This window comes from Pteronotus mesoamericanus, unplaced genomic scaffold (assembly GCF_021234165.1).
Source record: "Pteronotus mesoamericanus isolate MK-2021 breed Mesoamerican mustached bat unplaced genomic scaffold, CSHL_Meso_final contig_32, whole genome shotgun sequence".
NCBI classification, from domain to species: Eukaryota; Metazoa; Chordata; class Mammalia; order Chiroptera; family Mormoopidae; genus Pteronotus; species Pteronotus mesoamericanus.
Genome location: NW_026555134.1, coordinates 1,427,164 through 1,451,099, shown reverse-complemented (window position 1 = coordinate 1,451,099; position 23,936 = coordinate 1,427,164). Strand labels below are relative to the sequence as shown.

Below are 23,936 nucleotides of genomic sequence, written 5' to 3'. Positions count from 1 at the left end.
TGAAAGTGGTACAACAAAAAAACAGCAAAAGTATTAAAAGGCATCAAAACTGATGAGTTCAAAAACTGTTTTCAGCAGTAGAAAAAAAATCTTGATAGGTGTATTGCATCAAATGGAGAATACTCTGAAGGTGACTGAAGTTTAAACATGTAAGAATAAATACACAATTTTTTATAAATAAAATCCGGGGGTTTTCGGTCCCTCCTCATATATTTTCCGGGTATCTCCTATACACGGTGCAGTCAGAAAAGCAAGAGTCACTTAAAGAAACTGATGTCAAAGAAGTTAACTGTATAATGGATGTGATAGGCGATATATTATATAACAATAAACTATTTGTGGTGATAAACTATATGTTACCATCACTTCCAGGTATTAAGGAGTAGTTTGTGTTAAACCAGTGTTTCCGTAAGAACATTAAAATATAGAAAAAAATGTTTTAGAATATCTTTTTAAAGCTATTGGAGAACTACCAAAAGAAAAGAACTATAGAGATCAAGAATCCAGAGAGCAGGAAAGCATGGTGAGGTAGCCTGATTAGTGCAGCCACATTTCCAAGCAAGGAGGCATTTGCTGAATCTGGGCATAAGGCAAAGGGCTAAGAATCAAGTTTTGCCCAGGCTGATGCTAAAAAACTGAGACACCATCAGCGCTTTCGTGGTCTTGTGAGGCTACAGACAAAATTCACATGCAAAAAAAATAAAGTTGGACCCTTGCCTTACCCCACATACAAAAATTAACTCAAAATGCATCGAAGACCTAAATATAAGAGCAAAATCTATGAAACTTACAGAAGAAAACACAGGAGTAAATGTTCATGACCTCGGATTTGGCAACGGTTTCTTAGTTATGACCACAAAAGAGAAAAACAGATAAATTGGACTTTTATCAAAAATCAAATTCAAAGTTAAAAGCTTTTCTGTATTAAAGCACACTATCAAGAGAGTGAGCAGACAAACCTCAGAATGAAAGAAAATATTTGTACATCAGTCATCTGATAAGGGTCTAATATCCAGAATACAAAAAGAACTCATAACTCCACAAAAAGACAAATGACCCAATTTTTTAAAATGGGCCAAGAACTTGAACAGACATTTCTCCAAAGAAGTCATGCAATGACTAATAATCACATAAAAAGATGTTCAATGTCATAGTCATTATTTTAGGGACTCATAGACATTAGGGAAATGTGAATCAAAACCACAATGAGATACCATATCTCACCCACTAGAATAGCTATAATCTAAATAAATAAATAAATAAATAAATAAATAAATAAGAAGTGCTGATAAAGCTGTGGAGAAACTGAAATCCTTATACATAGTTTATGGGAATGTAAAATGAGGCAACCACTATAGAAAAGTCTGGCGATTCCTCAAGAAGTTAAACATAGAATTAACATATGATCCAGCAATTCCACTACTATGTACATACCTAAAAAAATTAAAGTGTTCAAGCAAAAGTTTGTAAATGAATGTTCATAACAGAGCACATTATTCATAATAGCCAAAAGGAGGAAAATAAACAAAAAGCAAGTGGGAAAAAAATAAAGAGGGGAAATCAATGAAACTGAAAATGGACAAACAATAAGGGAAAAAAAAATCACTCAAATCAAGAACTGGTTCTTTGAAAACATCAATAAAACCGATAAGCTTTAAGCCTGGGTAGGGTAGTTCAGTTGGTTAGAGCGTCATCCCAATCTGCCAAGGTTGCAGATTCAACCTCCAGTCGGGGCACATGCAAGAAGCAACCAGTGGGTGCCTGGGTGATTGACACAATAGACAGATGTTTCTTTTTTCTTTTCCTTTCTTTCTCTTCTTTCTTTCTTTCTTTCTTTCTTTCTTTCTTTCTTTCTTTCTTTCTTTCTTTCCTTTCTTTCTTTCTTTCTTCTTTCTTTCTTTCTTTCTTTCTTTCTTTCTTTCTTTCTTTCTTTCTTTCTTTCTTTCTTTCTTTCCTCTCTTTCTCTCTTTCTTTCTTCTTTCCCTCTCCCCCTCCACCTCCTTCCTCTCTCTGTCTAAAATCAGTTTTTTAAAAAATTTTAATTGATAAGCATTTAACAAGACTGATAAAAAAAATGAGAAACACAAATTACCAATATCAGGAATGACAGAAAGGATGTCACTAGAGTCTCTGCAGACATTAAAAAGATTAACGGAATACATATCAATATATGCAGAAGAAGCATTTGATAAAATCCAGCACCTATTTATGATAAAAGCTCTCAGCAAAGTGGGAATAGAGGGATATCTCAACATAATAAAGGCCCTATACAAAAAACTTATATCCAACATCATACACTGGATCATATATCCAATTGTGTGTATGCATCATACATCATACAATAGGCAAAAACTAAAAGCGTTTCCTCTAAGATGAGGAACAAGAGAGGGATGTCCACTTTCACCTCTCTTATTCAACATAGTACTGGTAGTCCCAGCCACAGTGATCAGACAAGAAGGAATAAAAGACATCCAAACTGGAAAGGAGGAAGTAAAACTGTCATTATTCACAGATTACATGATATTATACATAGAATATCCTATAGGCTCCACCAAAACAAGTTACTAGACCTAATAAATGAATTTGGCAAAGTAGCAGAATACAAAATCAATACTCAGAAATCAATGGCATTTCTATATACCAATAATGAACTATCAGAAAGAGAAACTAAGAAAACAATCCCATTTACTATTGAAGAAAACAAAACAAAAAAAAGAGGTACCTAGGAACAAACTGAAGCAACAAGTGAAAGACTTGTTTTCGGAAAACTGTAAGACACTGAAGAAAGAAACTGAGGAAGATACAGTGAGTGGAAGAATATGCCATGTTCATAAACTGAAAGAATTAACATCATTCAAGTTTCCACACTACCCAGAGCAATCTACAGATTCAACACAATTCCTATTAAAATACCAATGGCATATTTCACAGATCTAGAATGAATATTCCAGAAATTTATATGGAACCAAAAAAGACCTGAATAATCCCAGCAATCTTGAGAAAGAACAACAAAGTTAGAGGGATCACAATACCTGATACCAAACTATAAGACCATTGTGATGAAAACAGTCTGGCAGTGGCATAAGAACAAAACAGAGAGCCCGGAAATAAACCCATGCCTTTATGGTCAATTAATATTGGACAAAGGAGGCAAGAGCATACAATGGAATAAAGACAGTGTAACCAATAAATGCTGGGAGAAGTAGACTAGTACTTGCAAAAAAAAAATGAAACTAGGCCACCAACTTACACCATACACAAGAATAAACTCAAAATGGATAAAAGACTTAAATATAAACCCATGATATGATAAAAATTCTAGGAAAACATAAGCAGTTAATTTCAGGTATCTTGGGTAGCAATATTTTTGCTGATATATCTCCTAGGGGAAGGGAAAGTGAACTAATGAGACTGTCTCAAATTAGAAAGCTTCTGCACAGTTAAAGAAACCATCAGCAAAATGAAAAGGGAATCAACTGTAGGGGATAACATATTTGCCAATTATACATTGGACAAGGGTTTAATCTCCAAAATACATAAGGAACTCATACGATTCAACACCAGGAAGAAAAATAATTCAATTAAAAAATGGGCAAAGGACCTGAATAGACACTTCTCCAAAAAGAGCATACAGATGGCCCATAGACATACATGAAAAAATGCTCATCACTAGCAATAGAGAGATACAAATTAAAACCACAATGAGATACTGCCTCACACTTGTGAGAATGGCTATCATCAATATATCAACAAACAAGTGATGGCAAGCATGTGGAGAAAAGGGAACCCTAGTGCATTGTTGGTGAGAATGCAGACTGGCTCAACCATTCTGGAAAACAGTATGTATGGAGTTTTCTCACAAAATTAAAAATGGAACTGCCTTTTGACCCAGAGATTCCACCACTGGGGATACAGCCAATGGATCTTGAAACACCAATTCAAAGAGTATATGTACCTCAATGTTCACAACAGCGTTATTTACAATAGCCAAGATTTGTAAACAGCCTAAGTGCCCATCCATAGATGAGTTGATATAAAAGCTGTGGTACATTTATACAATAGAGTACTATGCAGCAGTAAAAAAGAAGGAATTCTTACCTTTTGCAACAGCATGGATGGAACTTGAGGCTATTATACTAAGTGAAATAAGCCAGGAAATGAAAGACAGATACCATATGATCTCACTTATAACTAGAATCTAAGGAACAAAATAAACCAATGAGCAAAATAGAATCAGAGGCACAGAAACAAAGAATAGACTGATAGGTGTAGGGGGTAAGGGGGGGAAGAGAGGACAGTTGAAAGAAGATGAAGGGATTAGAGAAAGAACATATATGCATCACCCATGGACATGAACAACAGTGTGGGGACTGACTATGGAAAGGGGGGGGATTTAGGAGGAGGACAGCAAAGGGGAAAAAAGTGGGACAACCATAATAGCATAAACAATAAATTGTTTTTAAAAAGAAAAGGGAATATTACAAAGAACTCTATATACCAGTCTAGACAATTTAGACTAAGTGAACCAATTCCTCCAAAGCCACAAACTACCAAAACTCACCCAAATGAAACTGATAATCTGAATAATCCTATAACTATTAAAGAAATTGAATTTGTAGTTTAAAAACACCTGAAAAAGAAATGCAAAGGCTAGAGATTTCACTGGTAAAATCTAACCAACCTTCAAAAAACAATTAATATCAACTCTGCACACCTCTTCCAGAAAATAGCCGAGAATTAATCTCAAATAATTCCATGAAGCAAAGATTACTATGAAAGGCAAACAAAGATGGTACAAAACTATAAACCAATATCCCACATGAACATAAGTGAAAAAATCCTCAACAAAACAGTAACAAATCAAATCCAAAAATACATTATAAGCATTATACACCATAACCTAGCAGGATTTGTTCCACAAAGTCAAGGCTGGCTCAATATTCAAAAATTAATCAATATAATCCACCAAACTAACATGATCATTCCAAATGATGCAGAAACATCATTCATGACACTAAAAGTTTTCAGCAAACCAGAATTACAGGGTAACTTCCTCAACTTGATGAAGCGCATCTACTAAAAACCTAGAGTTAACATCATACTTAATAGTGAAACATTGGATTCCTACCTCTAAGATTGGGAACAAGGGACCAGATACCTGGTCTTAGGAATCTTACTCAACATAGTACTGTAGATCCTACCAGCATAATAAAGCAAGAAAAGTAAATAACAGGTATACAGAATGGAAAAAGAAAACTTCTCTACTTGCAGTTGGCATTATTGTCTATGTAAAACATCCCAAGGAACCTGAAAACAAAAACAAAACAAAAAACCCACACATACACCTAAAACTAACATGTGAGTTCAGGCAAGGTTGCAGGATATAAGAAAAACATTTTAAAAACTATTTTTGTATATAATGAGCATGCAGGAATGAAACTAAAACCATACATTTATAATCACTAAAAATCCCAAGCATTATATAAATCCAACAAAACATGCATAGAACTTATATAAAATGCTGATGAAAGAAATCAAGGAAAACTGAAATAAATGAACAGATACACACTTTATTAGCTTGCTAAGGCTGCTATAACAAAGTAGCACACAAACTGAGGGCTTAAACAACAGAAATTCATTGTCTCACATTTCTGGAAGCTGGAATTCCAGGATCAAGGTGCTGGCAAAAAAGTTACATCTGCACAAAAAATAGCACATGAATTTTCATAGCAGCTTTATTTGTAATTGCAAAGACCTGGAAACAACCCAATGTCCTTCAATGGGTGATTGGTTAAGCAAATTACAACACATGCCTATAAAGGAATACTAGTCAGCAATTAAAAACAATGATTATTCATACCTGTAACAACTTGGATGGATCTCAAGGGCATTATGCTAAATGAAAAACGCTAATCTCAAAAGATTACATACTGTATGACTCTATTTATAAAACATTCTTGAAATGACAAAATTATAGAGATGGAGAACAAATTAGTGGTTGCTTGTAATTAGAAAAGGAGTTCCCTGGTGGTGATAAAACAGTTGTGTCTTAACTGTAGTAGTGGCTACATCAACTTATACATGTAATAAAATTGCAAAGATGACATATATGTGCATATATACACATAAAAATGAGTATATATAAAAAAAGGTGAGCTATGATAAGGTCTGTAGATATCACCAATGTTAATTTCCAGGTGTTGATACTGGATACAGGTGTGAAATAGTTACACAAGAGAGTATGATCGGGGGGAAACTAGGTAAAGTACACAGAATCTCCTGTATCATTTTGGCAATGTCCTGTGAGTCTATAATTATTTTAAAATTAGAAGGTAAAAAATGTACTATAGTCACATGCTGATGGATGCACATATATCATATATATGCATATATATGTCTTAAACAAGTCTCAAACTTGTTTGGTGTTAAGCAATACATAAAATATCAACAAATCCAATATTACTATGTTACTATTTTAGTCAAACCTCCATCTATGAGCCCCATCATGAAATATAAATTGATGTGAGTGACATTTTGCACTGCCTGCACTGAGCCTAAAGCTACAAGTTTACGCTTCTGTCACTTATTAGCTCTAAGTACCCGGTGCTGTATCTCAGCCCATTCTAACAGTTACTATAAGCCAGGCAGTGTTCTAACTGCCTTATATACATTATTCCATTAACTCTCTCAACAATCCCATGAAATCGGTACTATTATTAATCCCATTTTATAATACACATGAAGGAAATGAGGCACAGAAAATTAAGTAATTTGCCCAAGATCACACAGCTACACAGCGCCGAGAGTCTAGCTTTGGCAATTCTTATCCAAAGCCCTTGAACTGAACCCATTTGTTCTACATAACTTCTCTTTAAACTTTAGTTTTCTCCTCTGTAAAATGGCCTTAATAATATATAAATAACATAAAATAGCATACAGAACCCAATATATGGTAGCTTTAAAAGGGGATTAGGGAAAAGTTGCAAATTAATAGAGCTGTAGAAGGCCTATTTGATGGGCATGAGGAAACCTGCTACATTCTCTGTTCTCAGATGCCAAGTGAGAAAGTCAATGGAAATGTTTTAAAAAGCAAAACAAAACACAGATGAATCTCAAAATCAGTATGCTGGGTGTGACGAGTCAGACATAAAAAAGTGAATACTGTATAACTACATTTATATAAAACTCCAGAAAATGAAACTAATCCATAGTGACAGAAAGCAGGTCAGTTGTTGCTTCTTGGAGCAGGGAGTCAACAAGGTGAGGCTTTTGAGGTGATGGAAATGTTGTATCTTTTGATTGTGGTAATGGTTTCACAGGCACATATACCTCTCAAAACTCATCTAATTGAATGGTTTAAATGGGTCCAGTTTATTGTATACAAATTATGCCTCAATAAAACTGTTATATAAAAACAATGAAAAATTTTAATATTTTTCAAATAGGCAAACTGCCTTGACTTTAACCCTAACAATTTTTAACCTTAGCAAAATAAAAATTAAATGAGGTAACCTGAATACTGTAAAGTTGAGAATATATAAGATAATACTTTCAAAGTACTATGAAGTAGAAAAAGGATCTTTAGCTGATTAAATTTTAATATTCTTACTGAGTACTTCCTTAAACAGTAATACTTTTGTTAACTAAATTAAGACCAGGTATAGGAAGTTTACAAACTGAAAAGTAACTTTCTGAAATTAAATTTCTGGTTTCTACAAACAAAGGTACACAACATGGAACCTTCCATTCTTTGTTCAAATTCAAATCAACTAAGCCTTTGTGCTCCCAATCTTTCTTCCTTCAAATTTCCATTCCTGTTACCATAGGAACCTGCTAGCTGACAAGCCTTCAAGCATAGCAACAGCCGAGGCTTAGCAAGGGGTGTGAAAAGGGGACAGAGTCAAAGGCCAAATTTTGACTCATGAGAATCAGAATTCCAATCTTAGTTACTTTACAAAGGGTCTGGTAACCATAGAAATAGTATCCTACTGGGTTTGGGAATATTATGACTAAATTCACTAAATGTGAAGCCAAATGTGGAATGGCCTTGAAAATTCAAAAGTGGTATTCACTCTATTCTAGATCCAAATTAGAAAAAGAAATGCAAAAAGAATTGTTTAGAATAATTTTAAGTGATTAAATATACCTTTTAAAACTTTTTTTTGTAACAATAAAATTCCTCATGAGAAAAGGTCCACAACTTTAATAACTATTTTCTATTACAAAAAACTCTAGGTCTCCAAAATACCTTTGCCCCCAATAGATTTCCTTTTCTTTTACAAATCTTAGTACTTTTAAATGCCTCATAACAGCATATTAAATGCTTTCCAATAGTCTTTTAGTGAGTTCATTTGCAGAAATATGCCATTATCATAGAAGCATATTTATATTCTTAAGTCAAAGGCAAGTCCCCAAAACAGTCCATAAGATTTGACTTTCCTTTAGGAAGTAAACTTTAATATTTCAAGTATCACAAACAATTGTTAATTATGGTCTGTCTCAGAAGATGAAACTTTACAAACTAAATTCCACTACACCTAATAAGTTAATTGAAAACAAGTTTTTAAAGGTATTCCTTTAAAGTGATTTGCAATGCAAGAGAATCAATTAAAAATTTTAAAAGCTGCTCTTTTCCCCTAAAAGTCAGAAATAACTAAATGCAATTAATTCCCCACTACTTGTGTATGTACGTTTTTCAATTTAGAAGCTTCTTAATTTCTGGATGGTTTCGCTGTCACACAATAGGCTTCTCAAGTCAACACACTAAATTGTTGTTTGTTTAGGGAAAAAACACCTTATTACTAATCATATAATCAAAGAAATTTCATTTCCTTCCTAAAAAGACTACCCACAAAATTAATAATTATTGTTACGTAAGTATATATTATGCCATTCCCTAAAAAAAAAAAGAAAAAGGCCTTTCGAAGCCCATTTGGATATCATCTGCGACTGATGCCTTCCATATATGCCTTCTCTTTTGAATCCCCTGCACTCTGTGACTTTATGGCATTTGCTAAATTCTGCCTTAAGTTTCAGTCATTCAATCAAAATATATGTAATAAATATTAAGTCTTAGGCACTGCAACTGGGAGCTAAGCCAAAAAGGACCCCTGGGTTTTTAAAAATAAAGTTTCTGTACTAATTTTGTTCTTTTAGAAGCACAAAGGGTTTCTTACAGAAAATCAGAAAAAAAAAATTGAAGAACATAGAAAACGTGAATAAATTGTAAAGTTCAGGAACAACCACTGCTAGCCTCGTGAAAAGCCCTTCAGATCACTTGACCCACATGAATATACATATTTTTTCTTCAACCAAAGCAGAATGATACCATAGATAATGCTTCGTTATCTATCCCTACTTGTTTTTCCTACTTATTAATGTATTAAATACAACTGTTACAATTTTGACAGGCAAAGATGTAGAAGAGTATCAAGGCAAAAGGAACATGAAAGGTCTAGAGATGTGGAACAACCCAACTGGCTGTTTTATTCTTTACCTTAATTACACCACTTGTAAGTGCAAACACATATGTTGAAAGCTTGAAATAAAGACCAAAAAATGGTGAGGAGCAAAGTAAAACACCAAGTTCACAGTAAGTGGTAAGTGGTGTCCTGGTGTTGGCATTACTACCACCACCGTCCTAACCAAACACACTACTGTTTACCACCCCAGGAGATTAAGTGGTTAGGTACAGCATCATAACCATAACCATGAATGCTACCATCCTTTATGGAATTCACAGTTTATAAAGTTCATTAATTGATCACACACACATTTTGCAGTTACTATGTGTGAGGTACTGTTAGGTGCAGGGCATACAAAGACAAGTAAGGATAGGCTCTGCTTTTAACAGCAAAAAAACATCAAACAACCCTTCAATAGGAACTGTTCTAAAAATGAGAAAGGACAAACCCGCACCCATTATTAGGATAACTACTATCCAGAAAAAAAACAACAACAAACAAATAAAACAAGTATTGGTGAGGATGTGGAGAAACTGAAACCCTTGTGCACTGCTGGTAGGTATGTAAAATGGAGCGGCTGCTATAGAAAAACAATATGGTGGTTCCTCAAAAAATTAAAACAGAATTATCATGTGATCCAGGAATATCACTTTTGGATATATACCCTCCAAAATTGACAGCAGAGACTGGAACAGATGTTCATTGAGGTATTGTTTACAATAGCCAAAAGGGTACTAGCAATTCAAACGTCTGAGAGATGAATGAATAAATATGTGATATATACATAGAATGGAGTATTATTGTCTTAAAAAGAAAATTTTGACATGTTACATAGATGAACCTTGAACACGTTATGCTAAATGAAATAAGCCAGTCACAAAAAAGACAATTATTGTTTGATTCCACTTATATGTGGAACCTAGAGTAGTCAAATTCAGATAGAAAGTAGAATGGTGGTTGCCAGGAACTTGGGGGGCAAGAGAATGAAGGATCACTGTTTAACAGGTACAGAGTTTCAGTTTTGGAAGAAGAAAAAAGTACCAAAGAAGGGGAGTGAAGATGATTTGATAACAAGTGGATATACTTAGTGCCACTGAACTAACTATATACTTAAAGATGATGGAAATGATACATTTTATGCCATGTATATTTTGCCACAATTATGAAATAACTTTTTGAGTAATATCTGTAAGTACTACAATGGAATACCCAGGTTATATTGCTAAGTGAAAAAAATATAGTGAAAACAAACAGTATGACACTGTATCAAAGAAATGTGAAAGAATATATAAATATAGACATATTATAAAAACACATTAAATTTATAATTTTCAATGGAAGTATAAACATAAACATTTTTGGCTTGCAGGCTGGCACTCAACCCACTGCGCCTCACCATCCAGGACTCAACAAAAACTTTTTAAGATGCCTAACTGTAGGGTGAAACAAGAACCCAATAGAGGTGAGATGGCCAGAAACTGGACTTTTCTAAATGTACCTTGTTCTATATATAGTTTTAAAACATAATTATACAATAAAATAAATTTAAGCCAAAAACATTTTATTCCTCAAAATCAAAATGAAACATATGAACCAGTGTAATGAATTTAACTACAGAGATAAGAAGTTTTAACTTTAAAACACAGTATTTGACTGCACATCCTTGGTGAAAGGCATCCTTAAACATAAAAAGAAGTACCAAAAAAACTTAAACTGCTTTCAGTAATCATATTGTTAGTAATAATATTGTAATTATTCTTAAATTACATGTGTATAATAAAGTTTCAATATAAAAAAATGAAATTTAAATTAAAACTCTGCAATATTATTTGAATTGAAAGTATCAGTATAAATTTATGACATACTTCTTTAAAAAAAAAGGATTCCTAGCTCTGTCCATGAAAAGGCCTAAAAAATGATTAACATAGTATCAACAGGCTTAGCACCCAAATATCAGTCTCTAAATATCCTTTCCAACTAAAAAGAACTAGTACTCCCTAGATAAACTGATGATTAAAGGTGTGAAAATTAATAAAGGAAACTTCAATTAAAATTGGAGCAGGGAAGGGCTATTAGAGGGAGCTCTCAAGTGTTATCAGTCACAGCCAATTACACCAAACAGGAAGATGTCAATTACGACATCAATTAATTCAGTTACAGATCCCAACCAATTGAAAAAAGGGTACTTGCACAGTAAGTGCACCTACTTTACTACTCCAGCAGGAGGAAGGTTTTCTTCTTGCCCAGCAATTACACCAGCCAATGGAAACACTGCAGCTCAACCAGCGAGAAGCCGTAATCACCTATAAACTCTTACTTTCCTCCAATGAACTTTCATTGCTCCTTGCTGATAACTTCCTTCCCCTAACCATCCTTACTAAAGCATTCCATCTTGTGTAAGCCCTGGGAGTATCTCTCTGCTTGCTAAATAAGATGTTGCCCTATTTGTGAACTGTTTAATTAAAGCAACTAAGTCATTAAACTTACCTAAAGTTTGTTTATTAACAAATATTTGAGGCAGAATTTTATGAAATAGACTTGGATCATATAAGAAAACAAGGAAGCTATTAGAAACCACTAGAGCTTTTTCGCAACAGGTTTGCTGCCAGAACGCAGGTGTCGAGAAAACCACCACTAAATCAAAGCCAAAATGAGAAAGGAAAAGACTCACATCAACATTGTTGTCATTGGACACGTAGATTCTGGCAAGTCTACCACCACTGGCCCTCTGATCTACAAATGTGGTGGGATCGACAAGAGAACCATCGAAGAATTTGAGAAGGAGGCTGCGGAGATGGGGAAGTGCTCCTTCAAGTATGCTTGGGTCTTGGATAAACTGAAAGCTGACCGTGAGCGTGGTATCACCACTGACAGCTCCCTATGGAAATTTGAAACCAGCAAGTATTATGTGACTATCATTGATGCTCCAGGACACAGAGACTTTATCAAAAACATGATTACAGGCACATCTCAGGCTGACTGTGCTGTCCTGATTGTTGCTGCTGGCGTTGGTGAGTTTGAAGCAGGTGTCTCCAAGAATGGGCAGACCCGTGAGCATGGCTTACACACTGGGTGTGATACAGCTGATTGTTGGTGTTAACAAAATGGATTCCACTGAGCCTGCCTACAGCCAGAAGAGGTATGAGGAAATTGTTTAAGAAGTCAGCACCTACATTAAGAAAATTGGCTACAACCCTGACACAGTAGCATTTGTGCCAATTTCTGGTTGGAATGGCGACAACATGCTGGAGCCAAGTGCTAACATGCCTTGGTTCAAGGGATGGAAAGTCACCCGCAAAGATGGCAGTGCCAGTGGAATCACGATGCTTGAAGCTCTGGATTGCATCCTGCCACCAACTCGTCCAACTGACAAGCCCTTGCATCTGCCCCTCCAGGACGTCTACAAAATTGGTGGTATTTGTACTATTCCTGTGGGCCGGGTAGAGACTGGTGTTCTCAAACCTGGCATGGTAGTCCCCTTTGCTCCAGTCAATGTTACTACTGAAGTCAAGTCTGCTGAAATGCATCATGAAACTTTGAGTGAAGCTCTTCCTGGGTTCAGTGTGGGCTTCAATGTCAAGAACATGCCTGTCAAAGATGTTCGTCGTGGCAACGTGGCTGGTGACAGCAAAAATGACCCACCAATGGAAACGGCTAGCTTTACGCTCAGGTGATTATCCTCAACCATCCTGGCCAAATCAATGCTGGTTATGCACCTGTCACACAGCTCATATTGCTTGCAAATTTGCTGAGCTGAAGGAGAAGACTGATTGTCGTTCTGGGAAAAAGCTGGAAGATGGCCCGAAGTTTTTGAAATCCGGTGATGCTGCCATCGTTGATATGCTTCCTGGCAAGCCCATGTGTGTTGAAATCTTCTCTAACTATCCCCCTCTGGGCCGCTTTGCCGTTCATGACATGAGACAGACAGTTAGTGTTGGTGTCATCAAAGCAGTGGACAAGAAGGCAACTGGAGCTGGCAAAGTCATTAAGTCTGCCCAGAAAGCTCAGAAGGCTAAATGAATATTATCCCCAACACCACCCACCTGTCTTAATCAGTGGTAGAAAAACAGCCTCAGCACTGTTTGTCTCAATTGGCCACTTAGGTTTAATAGTAAAGTACTGGTTAATGATTACAATGCATCGTAAAACTATCAGAAGGAAAGGAGGATGTTTTGTGGACGTGTGTGTGCCAGTTCTTAAGTTATTAGTTTTTAAAATCAGTACTTTTTACTGAAAACAACTTGACCAAAATCTGTCACAGAATTTTGAGACCCATTAAAACAAAGTTTTATGAGAAACCTGTGTGTTCTTTTGGTCAACACTGTAACTTTACGTTGTTTAGGTTAAAAGACTTTTTATGAGTAGCCCATAACCTATTTCTGGTGTTATATCTTTATATCTGTTGATAATTTAGAAATGAATTCTGTTAGGGATTTTTTCACTCTGTCCTGTTTATGTAGGAGGAATCTGTTTATGTAGTAACAGCTATGGGGGGAGGGAGGGGTGCCACTCTGGTGCAACACTAAGTAGGTTAGGACAAATAGGCAAATAACTATGGAAGCTAGTTTATAAAGGCTGAATTTTGGTTTATAAAAGTCCACGTGTTTCATATAAAATTTGTAGTTAACATCACTATTGAGTAAATTTGTTAATGTCAAGTTTTAGTTTCAATTTTTACTGAAATGTGAATTCATGTTTACAAGTGATGAGCTAGTTTAAAGAACTTAAAGTGAGGCTTAAATAGTATTGAGTACTGTCTTGCTAGTTAATTGTATCTAGATTCTAGGAAAAATAAATGATACTGGAAGTTGGGAAGAAAAAAAAAAAAAAAGAAACCACTAGAGTACTGGAAAAAACACTCAGGAGCTACCTTGAAGAGGCTCCCACTACCAAAGATGAAACAGATTGAGCCCCAATAAGAATATTAACTGCAATGAATTGAAACACATCAAATATGTTAAAAATCCATGCATTCATGATACTTAAAAAAAAAGATTTCACTGGTCCCCTTTGAAAATCAACTTATCCTAAAACTAATAAAGGAGTATGATCAGGTACTGAATATTTATCCTGTTTTGCTAATATAAACTGTACATAAAAGTAACTCAGTAGTCTATTAGTCAAAGAATTTTTTTTAATTTAACTTGTTTTTTTTAAAGATTTTATTTATTTACTTGTAGAGAAAGAGGAAGGGAGGGAGAAAAAGATGGAGAGAAACATCAATGTGTGAGATACATCGATCAGTTGCTTCTCACATGCCCCAGACTGGGGATTTTGCTCGAAACCCAGGTATGTGCCCTGACTGGGAATCAAACCGGTGAACTTTTGGTTTGCAGGCTGTTGCTCAATCCACTGAGCCACACCAGCCAGGGCAGTTCCTGTTTATAAAGTATTCCAGCTGGGAAATGAAGATGATAAATTAGAATATCACCATTTTGCAAACTCCAAATAAAATTGTTGAACTAGGAAAGCATCATCAATGGCTGCTAAAATTACAGAATGACAACTCAATTATTATGTGCCTACAAAGTGTTCTCCCCGACCCCCGCCTCCCAAAAATCAAAGGAGACAGAGGAACATGGTAAATAACACCACAAGGATGCAATCTGCAAAATGAAGACTATGGGAAACTCTACAGGGTAAACATTTATTACAAGGAAAAAGGGAGAGGGGAGAGGGAAGAGGGAAAGAGAAACTATAAATTAAAAGAGACTTTTCAATTGATTTGAAAAGTCAACTACAAGAAAAATGTGATGCAAGCAGTGGTGGGGAAATGGAAACAACTGTATTTGAACAATAAAAAATAAATTGAAAAAAAGAAAAAAATGTGAAGCACTAATTTGTACATAATTGCATATTTGATAATATTAAGGAAGAGATAAAGGTATGGTGTTTATATATTTTCAAAGAGTCCTTACTTTGTAGAGATATTGGGTTGGCCAAAAGGCTCATTTAGTTTTTTCCATAAAATAGAAGACATATTTTTCATTTTCACCAGTAACTTTATTTAGATATTTTGAGCATGTTGGTTATCTCCCACGTGGTACAACATTGACTGTTGTCAATTAATGTCTTGATTTTATCACTATCAACTTTAACTGGTCTACCTGACTGCGGAGCATTGTCCGGTGAGAAATCTCGAGCATGAAACTTTGCAAATCACTTCTGACACGTTCTATCAGTCACAGCACCTTCTCCATATACTGCACAAATCTTTTTTTGCATTTCAGTTGCATTTTTACCTTTCTTGAAATAATAAAGCATAATATGCCAAAAATGTTGTGTATTTTCTTCCATCTTCAATATTAAAATGACTACACAAAAATTCAATAATTTTGATGTTTCTTTTTAATGCACACTGATATGACAGCTGTCACAATACAACAAAATTTTTTCGAATGAAGTTAAGGACAACTAAGCGCTACTAGAGTCATCTTAACGGGAAAAAAAAAACAAGTGAACTTTTTGGCCAACCCAATATATATATGGAAATATTTATGGATGAAACGATGGTGCTTGTGATTTGCTTCCAAGTAACCCAGTTGGGTGTGAGGTCATAAATGAAACAAGACTAGTTATAATTTGATAATTTTTAAAGCTAGATGATGAGTGACATGTATTATACTATTTTATCTATATCTTCATATAACTGACATTTTCCATAATAAAAAATTACAGGAAAAAAGCAAGCTAAAATTTGGGTTTGGAAAACTGGGAGACTGGTTCAAACATACTTTATTTTTAATGAACAATAAAGGATACAATGGATGTTCAGGCATGCTTTTAACTCTGTGTTCCCAGTAGTCTATCCCACTGCCAAGTTCCCATGTTATAGAAAATCTTTAATGAGAATGACAAAAGAAAATAAGAAATGGAAGCAAACACAAACCATCCTAGGAGTTTTCCTCTAATTTTCCCACAGAGGTTTGGTTTCTTAATAAAATTTAAAAAAAAAAAAAAAAGGAGTAGACAAGCAATCAACCTCCCCTAAAGAGATTAGAATGACTGGCAACAAAGAATGCTCTGCATTCAGAGACCACTTTAACTTTTTAAAGCTCTTTAATATACACATGACTATATCACTTGATCTTCACTATAACCTTGTAAAATGGACAGGGAAAAATTCACTTCCTAGAGGAAACCAACACAAAGAGGTCACAAAACTAATTAGTAGCAGAAAACAAGTCTTCTCACCCCATTCAAGTGCTTAGTTTCACTAAATTGTTCCCTTCCTATTCAATTTAGTTATTCAGGATGGGAGTAAAGGCTGCTCAGATCTTTTATTACCACTAAAGTCACAAACACCTGATAATGTGTGGGTTGGTAAAGACAGTTATTGGCAATTAACTGTCCATGCTTTAGCTCCCAAAAATTTACCTAGTAATTTGGACAGCTCAAAATGGCCTGAGAAACTCAAAAATGAGAACTTTTTTTCCTATTGAGCCACTGATACTCAAAGGGAAAAGAAAGTCATAAAGTTAAGAAGTTATAAAAATTTAGTGTGTTTGTGTATAGATGGGCATGTTCTGGAAGGTAGGGAGAGAAATAAACATATCACAAGGATCTTCTTTTCCAACTTGATACACTGACACTTATCCTATTATTTAAACATGTCCCAATTTCAATGGAAGTATGGACTCGGAATCTCTATATATAATAAAAGAACATCTAACTTGTTGATCACAAATAATCAAATTTGAGATAACCAGATCCTGCACTTTCTCTCCTCTGGGCATCCGAGCTCACTCCCATTCATGCACTGATTTTGACTCAACCAAACATCAGAACAGGAATAAACAAGGCAGGCTTGAAGCCTGGGCCTGCTAAAACTACATCTAGGAAATCATCTTTCAAGTCCCACAGTGAATACCCAAGTGTTTTGGGATTACCTCCTCCAATTACTTGCTCCTGGTAAAAGCTGGCAGACATGTATCCAAAGTTCCTACTTGAAGGGTGTCATCAATAGATATAAGTCCTTCTAAAAACCCAAGAATTCTTACTTCCATCTGGAAGTATGCTGTATTGACTGCTGAGTATCTGTTTTTCACTATTACAGAAACTTTACACTCAAATTGTCAGATGACTTTTTCTGTCAGTGTAACATCACTGTCCTGATACGACAACCATGCAACAAGTAACTATCCCCAATATTAACTGCTTCAAATCACTAGAGCCTTTTCTTAGAAAGTATTACCCACTTAGGCACTCTCCCTAAGATGTGTGAAATTCAAAGTGAGGTAACCTCATTGCCAATAAAATATTTAGACTATATGGGCTTATGAGAAGAGATAGCTTAACACATGTATCATCTTTCTAGTACTTTCTCTGTAGGATCATTTAGAAATGGAATTTGGAATAGAATCAACATTTGTGGATCCCCTATCGTGTGCCACGAATTGTGGTAGCTACTTCATAAATCTCATTTAATCCTAACAACCCTTTGAGATATTTTTGTTACTAATGTCTTTTCACAAATGAAGAAAAGAAGACTCAGAGATGTTAAGTGACTAAAGTCCAAAGTCTTAAATTTACTACATGGCACAGCCAATAGGTGAACCTGAATCAGTACAAATATCTTTATGACTCACTTCTTACCATTTTATTTGCTTTCCAAAGGAGTTGTACTAACTTGTAATGATTCTAGAAACAAGGGTACTCCAACTTCAATTTTTTTGTCTGAGAAAACTGATGGTTCCAAGCCTGGAACCAAATTACTGTATTAAACTAATACCCATATTCATACATAATCTGACAACTTCTACTAAATCTCCCTTTACTAGTGAGATCTTGTGTGCTCAGAGGAAGAGCAGAAAATGTTTTGTTAAACCTCCATAACATCTTCAAATATGTGGAATATATAAGATGCCCTCCATGTTTCTAAATCTATGAGTAATAATCTTCCTACAAATTTTCACAGACAGATTTATGTTAGTCTACTTGGAAGTAATGAACCTTTGAGTTATATTATAAAATGAAGAATTCCAAAACATGTAGGCTTCAATTTGCTGAAAGCACTATAACAATGGATTAAAGACTAAAGTACAAAACATTCTCTGTAAATTATATGTATTATATAGCCACATGAATATGAGAATATGGATAAACAGTAAAGCTATCGCTTTTAGAGTACTGGTGCCAAGTACTTTATACATGTGTTTTCATTTTGCACCTTACAAAAGCTTATGATTATTAATTCCATTTTACAAGCAAAGAAACTATGGTAAGGCAAGTTGACATAACCTGCCAGCTAGAAAGTGAGGAGCTAGAATTCAATGTCATTGAATTCTGTTTACCAAATCCAAAACCTATGCTCTTTACTGACACCATTTATTGCCTCCTTGTTCTTATCTGGTAAACATATCCTTGTCCACAATTCTAATACTGGTATAGAAACACATACATACTTACTGTAACCTATTATTAACTATACCCATTAATTTGTCATACTTTCTAAAGTAAAATCATTAATAGTGCCTAAAAAATTACTATTAAAAAACTTGAACTAAATTTTCATAAAATCCTGAGAAGTCAAGAATAATTCACACATCAAAAAATTTTTCATTGCTTCACAGTTACTGTTCTTAACAAAAAAAATTAACTGATGTAAACATGGTAAGGCCAGGAAATCATTTTAAGCATTTAAGAAAATTCAAATATTATAAACCACTAGCCTAAACACTGAACAAAGTAACTCATTTTTCAAAATCATGTTACCATCAATACTTAATGACTAAATTATGAATACTATTATATTCACATTTTTATTATCAGCCAAATTACAGAAAAGATATAATCAAAACCTGAGCAATTTAGAACTTCTAAATGGCTATTATCTACCATGTTCTAGTGTTTCAAACTTCTTTATAAAAGTATGTCTAAAAAATAAGTAACACATTTCCCAAAAATCAATTCTTCAAACTGTTAAGAGTTTGAACCTAAATACAGAACTTTTTAATATACAAAATGTAGTTTAATAACATATTCTTTCCCTGTAATTTATTAGACACGTTTATTAGATTAATTAACAGGACAACATAAGGATCATTTTCTAAGACATGTCAAAGAATAGATTATCTTACCTCCATTGCTAGAGCTGCTGTCTGTTGGTCATAATGATTCAGAAGATTAGGCATGAAGGTAGTATTATAAGGCAAATCTTGGCACATCCTCAAGGTAATAGGTTCACAAGAAAACAAACTGTGCCCACCTATATGCCCCACAAACACAGTCAAGGGCCAAAGATAGGAGACGATCCAACTCATAGCCATCCTTCTTGGATCTGAATGAGATTTGGATTACCAGGCCTATTCAATATGTATTTTCGATCTCTATACACCTGCAGGTCTCAGCTTGAAGAAGTACTTCTTCTATATATTACTATAAAGTTCTTCAAACAGTTAAATACTCTTTGCACCGTCAGAGGTTTGTTAGCTTGGTCTCACAAAAGGCATTTGTTTTTGGTTTCACAATATGGGAAAATGACATCATCTTGTCTCTTCTTTTCATTTTATTACACAGGGCACATTTGGCCAACATATCAGGTTGATCAACCACATTCCCAAACAATAGATTCCATCTTAGGAGAAGAGCTATTTCTTCCTTTGATTGAAATACCTGAAAAGTATTTTTTTAAAAAATGGAAGAAATTAGTCATTTCCTCTCAAAATATTGAAGACGACAAAAAATCTTTGATGAGCTCAATAATGTGGGAGGATACAAAATCACTCTACAAAAACAGTTGCACTTTTATACACTAATAATTAACTATCAGATAGAAAAATAAACCTTTCATGAGACAGCATACTGACCTATTAGATAAAGATACATAGGTATTTCATAAAGATATAGTTTTTCTACCTTATAATTTATGGTATAGTTGTATTTTAAACAGCATTTAAAATACAAAATATTAAATGTCAACTGTAATTGACAAACTTTTAAAAAACCAGCATTCAAAGGCAAATTTTCTCCCTTCAGTTGTTTATATAACATATGGTATAATTTGTTTATATTGATAGCAATTTTCATTTACCACAAACTGTAATTGACCCATTTTGGAAAAATTTCATCCTGTTGTCCTAAATTTTACTTAAAGAGCTGCCATACTTATAATCTAAGCTATTGAATTTAAAATTTATTTCATGTGTTTTAGTCATCAATAGTGCATTTTTACATTAATTGGTTTGGTAGAAATCCGTAAGAGAGAAAATATAAATAAAACAAAAAATAAATATGGATACAAGCCTCTTAATAGTTGTGTGAATGAAAACTTATCACTTAACTTCTCTGAACTCAAAATTTCCTGAAAATACAACTTCTCTAACAAGAATGACATATAAGCGAATTATGAGAGAAGGTATAAAAGTATAAATGATAAAGCAGCATCAAACATTAGGAATTTTTTAAATTGACTTGCATTTTATATAAAGGCTACCTTTATCAATCAATATTGGTCTGGCAAATAGAAGGCTCTAAAAGCAGTATGAGGAAATTTTCCCAACATTGCATCATCTTTTTAGATAGCACAAACATTTAGTACCACATACAGATGAAGAAATAGCTGACCAACAAATATTTCATTACACACAGCCAAGCAGCAAAGAATAGAAATCATCCCTAGAAAGTCAAAGCAGGAATAGGAATGATTCCCAGTTAGTTTCCACTAAGTTTTAGGATCTTTGTCTTGCCCCTACCTTTCTAGGGGCAAAAATACTCATATCATTTGAGGATGGGAAGGTATGGATTCAAAGGCAGGTGTGGTATGAAAAAAAGCATATTCTAAGCTATAACACTTTCGCTTTGTTTAGTGATGATGTTAAATTTGCTTGCATTTCATTTTATTTTTGTTTCATAGGTAGTGAATATTTCTGTGTTTGTTGTAGAGAGCCTAGTGAGAAATTCAAGAACATGAGAAATTCAAGTTGAGAAATTCTCAGAGACCAAGGTTAATTAGACAACTTAAATATCAGGGCTCATAACAGCTTAGACCCTGAGTCCTGGAGCCGGTTTAGCTTAAGCAGGGCAAGAAACTGTCCTGAATGCACTACCAATGATTGGAATCTCTACATCCCAAGCTTGAGCTACTTGGCAGAAAACAGTATTTGGAAAAAGTAAAGAAATGACTGAATCTTCCCAATTTCTCCCTCTAATAGATGGTCTTGAGTAGTGGAAGAAAAAAAGGAAGTCTGTGACCTCTAGAATTAGTAACACTAAAGTTATGACCATTCCCTGTCCCAAATGCCTAATCTCTCTATACCAAAATCTCTGAATCAGAAATCTTTGTAGGAGCTTCTTGGCCTGCCATATTTTCTTTCCTCTTTTGAGCTAGCCCCAGAAATATGAAGTCTAGCTATAGAAAACTGATATTAAACAGTCATTTATATTTAAGCTTAATGACCATGCAACACAGTAACAATTATGCATATCATTAAACATGTGTCAAATAACTGCTGAAAGCTTTATTTGGCTACAGCATTAAAACATCCATACAAGTTCAGTGTTTGTAGTTTGTTGCTTATACAGCATGTTCATCTGCCTGCAACTAAAAAAAAAAATTAAAGGGAACATTGCTCCCTAGTAAATATGTATATAGTAAGAATTTCAAATATTTCACTGGACAAATCTACTTTTTCAAGAAGTGATGGCTTTCAAATATATGGTTCAAAGAAAATTACTATTTTCTCTGTAGGAAAAACTTGAGGAAGAAATTGAGCAACACCTCACTGGGTCTTTCAAAGTGGATGAGGCATCCCCTTACCACCTCTTCCTACTCCACCTATTTTACCTGATTTACTCTCAATTATTCCTTTTATCTAATTTGGAAGTAAAACTTCTACCATATTATAAACTTCCTTTATATCCTACAACATCCATATTACCATATATCAAAACTTTTGTAAACTCTATTAGGGTGGGTCAGGACAATAATCTTAATATATCAAGATCATAGTTTATGATTATTAAAATAAACAAGAAAAAAGACTAATACAGTGAGACAAAAAAAAAGACAGTAAAAATGTCAAAGAATGTATATGTCCCCCAAATCAGAGGTTCTCTAATTTTAATGTGTAGCAGATTCATGGATTCCCTCCATAGGTCTAAGAAATCTGAATCTCTATGCAATGGCATGCATTCTAATACATAAAATTAATTTAAAAAATAAAAGCAGCTAAAGAATAATACTTTAATAGAAAGATGGGGAAAGGACATAAATTTACAAAATACAAATAACCAACACATAAAAAGATATTCAACTTGACTAATAACAAAAAATGCAAGTATGAGATTTTTAATACTGGAAAAAATCATATCACCCATCAGCTGAATCAAATGGTATATACATTTAAAAAGAAAACTTTTGATGTGTATTTCAAATTACTCTTCAATTACAATGAATTATTTGCTTCTCATCAGGGTCTTGTGAGTGTGGGTGGCAAAAGTCCTTTTTCAAAAGGTAGGGTCATCAGTGGAAAAGCTGTAAGTTAAGGTTCTAGACATGCGGGCCATAGAGAAGATTATGGACCCCAAGAGATCCTACCAAAATACAGCAACTCATTAAATAAAGGTTAACTGTAGTTTTGACAGCCTTACTGATACTATATTTTTTACTAAAAAAAATCTGCAATGCCCTGGCTGGTGTGGCTCAGTGGACTGAGTGCCGGCCTCTGAATCAAAAGGCTGCTGGTTCAATTCCCAGTCAGGGCACATGCCTGGGTTGTGGGCCGGTAAGGGGCGTACAAGGGGCAACCATGCATTGATGTTTCTCTCCCTTTCTCCCTCCCTTCCCCTGTCTACAAATAAAATAAATAAAATCTTAAAAAAAAACCTGCAGAATTTCAACTCAGGGACCTGCTGGGTTCATGTAACTGGAGTGAACAGCCTTAAGGGACAGGGGCTAGAGAAAAGCCAGTGAGTGATATGGCAGCAATTTATTCATGTCATACCTGTAGGTAAACAGGCACATTCGCTTCTCCACAGAGCAATATATTTAGAAAACTAATTTCAGATGAAGTTACTTGACTATCATTCCATCAGAAAACAGAAAGGACTAGATACATTTAAACCTACATTTTAATTTTTATGAATGTGTAACATCAGGAATCTGATATTTCCCAATTAGCCATTTTCTATTGATAAAAAGTAAAAGCCCTTAAAATAAGTTTAGTATTTGTCCTAAAGGACACCAATACAGGGGAAGAGGATACAACCTTGGAAAGCTGTCTTCCCAGGCTGGTTGCAAAGCCAGACCCAATGAACAGGAGGTGGCAACTGTGAAGAGAATAACAGGCTGAATCCCAGTAGAGACAATGACAAAAGTGGGCCCTGAGGGCTTGTCAAGAGGGTCCTGAAACAAAAGATTATGTTCAGCAATTCTATTCCAATTTACACTCTCTGTACAGAAAGTGATCCCTTTCATCATTCGCAGTTTAGATTTAATTTTCTTGACACCCTATAAATAGAGACAACATTTTG

General features: G+C 34.6%; 1 protein-coding gene and 1 pseudogene across 1 annotated transcript in view; one reads left to right on the top strand and one right to left on the bottom strand.

The window, feature by feature from the left end:
* Positions 1–23,936, bottom strand: part of FZD3 (frizzled class receptor 3) — a 67,976-nt gene that overhangs the window by 40,516 nt on the left and 3,524 nt on the right. Inside the window, exon 2 of the mRNA XM_054576013.1 lies at positions 19,544–20,078. Coding sequence (XP_054431988.1) covers positions 19,544–19,732 — 189 coding nt within the window. The 5' untranslated portion in view covers positions 19,733–20,078. The remainder of the gene's footprint in view (positions 1–19,543; positions 20,079–23,936) is intronic.
* On the top strand, positions 12,115–13,484 carry LOC129072541 (elongation factor 1-alpha 1-like; annotated as a pseudogene).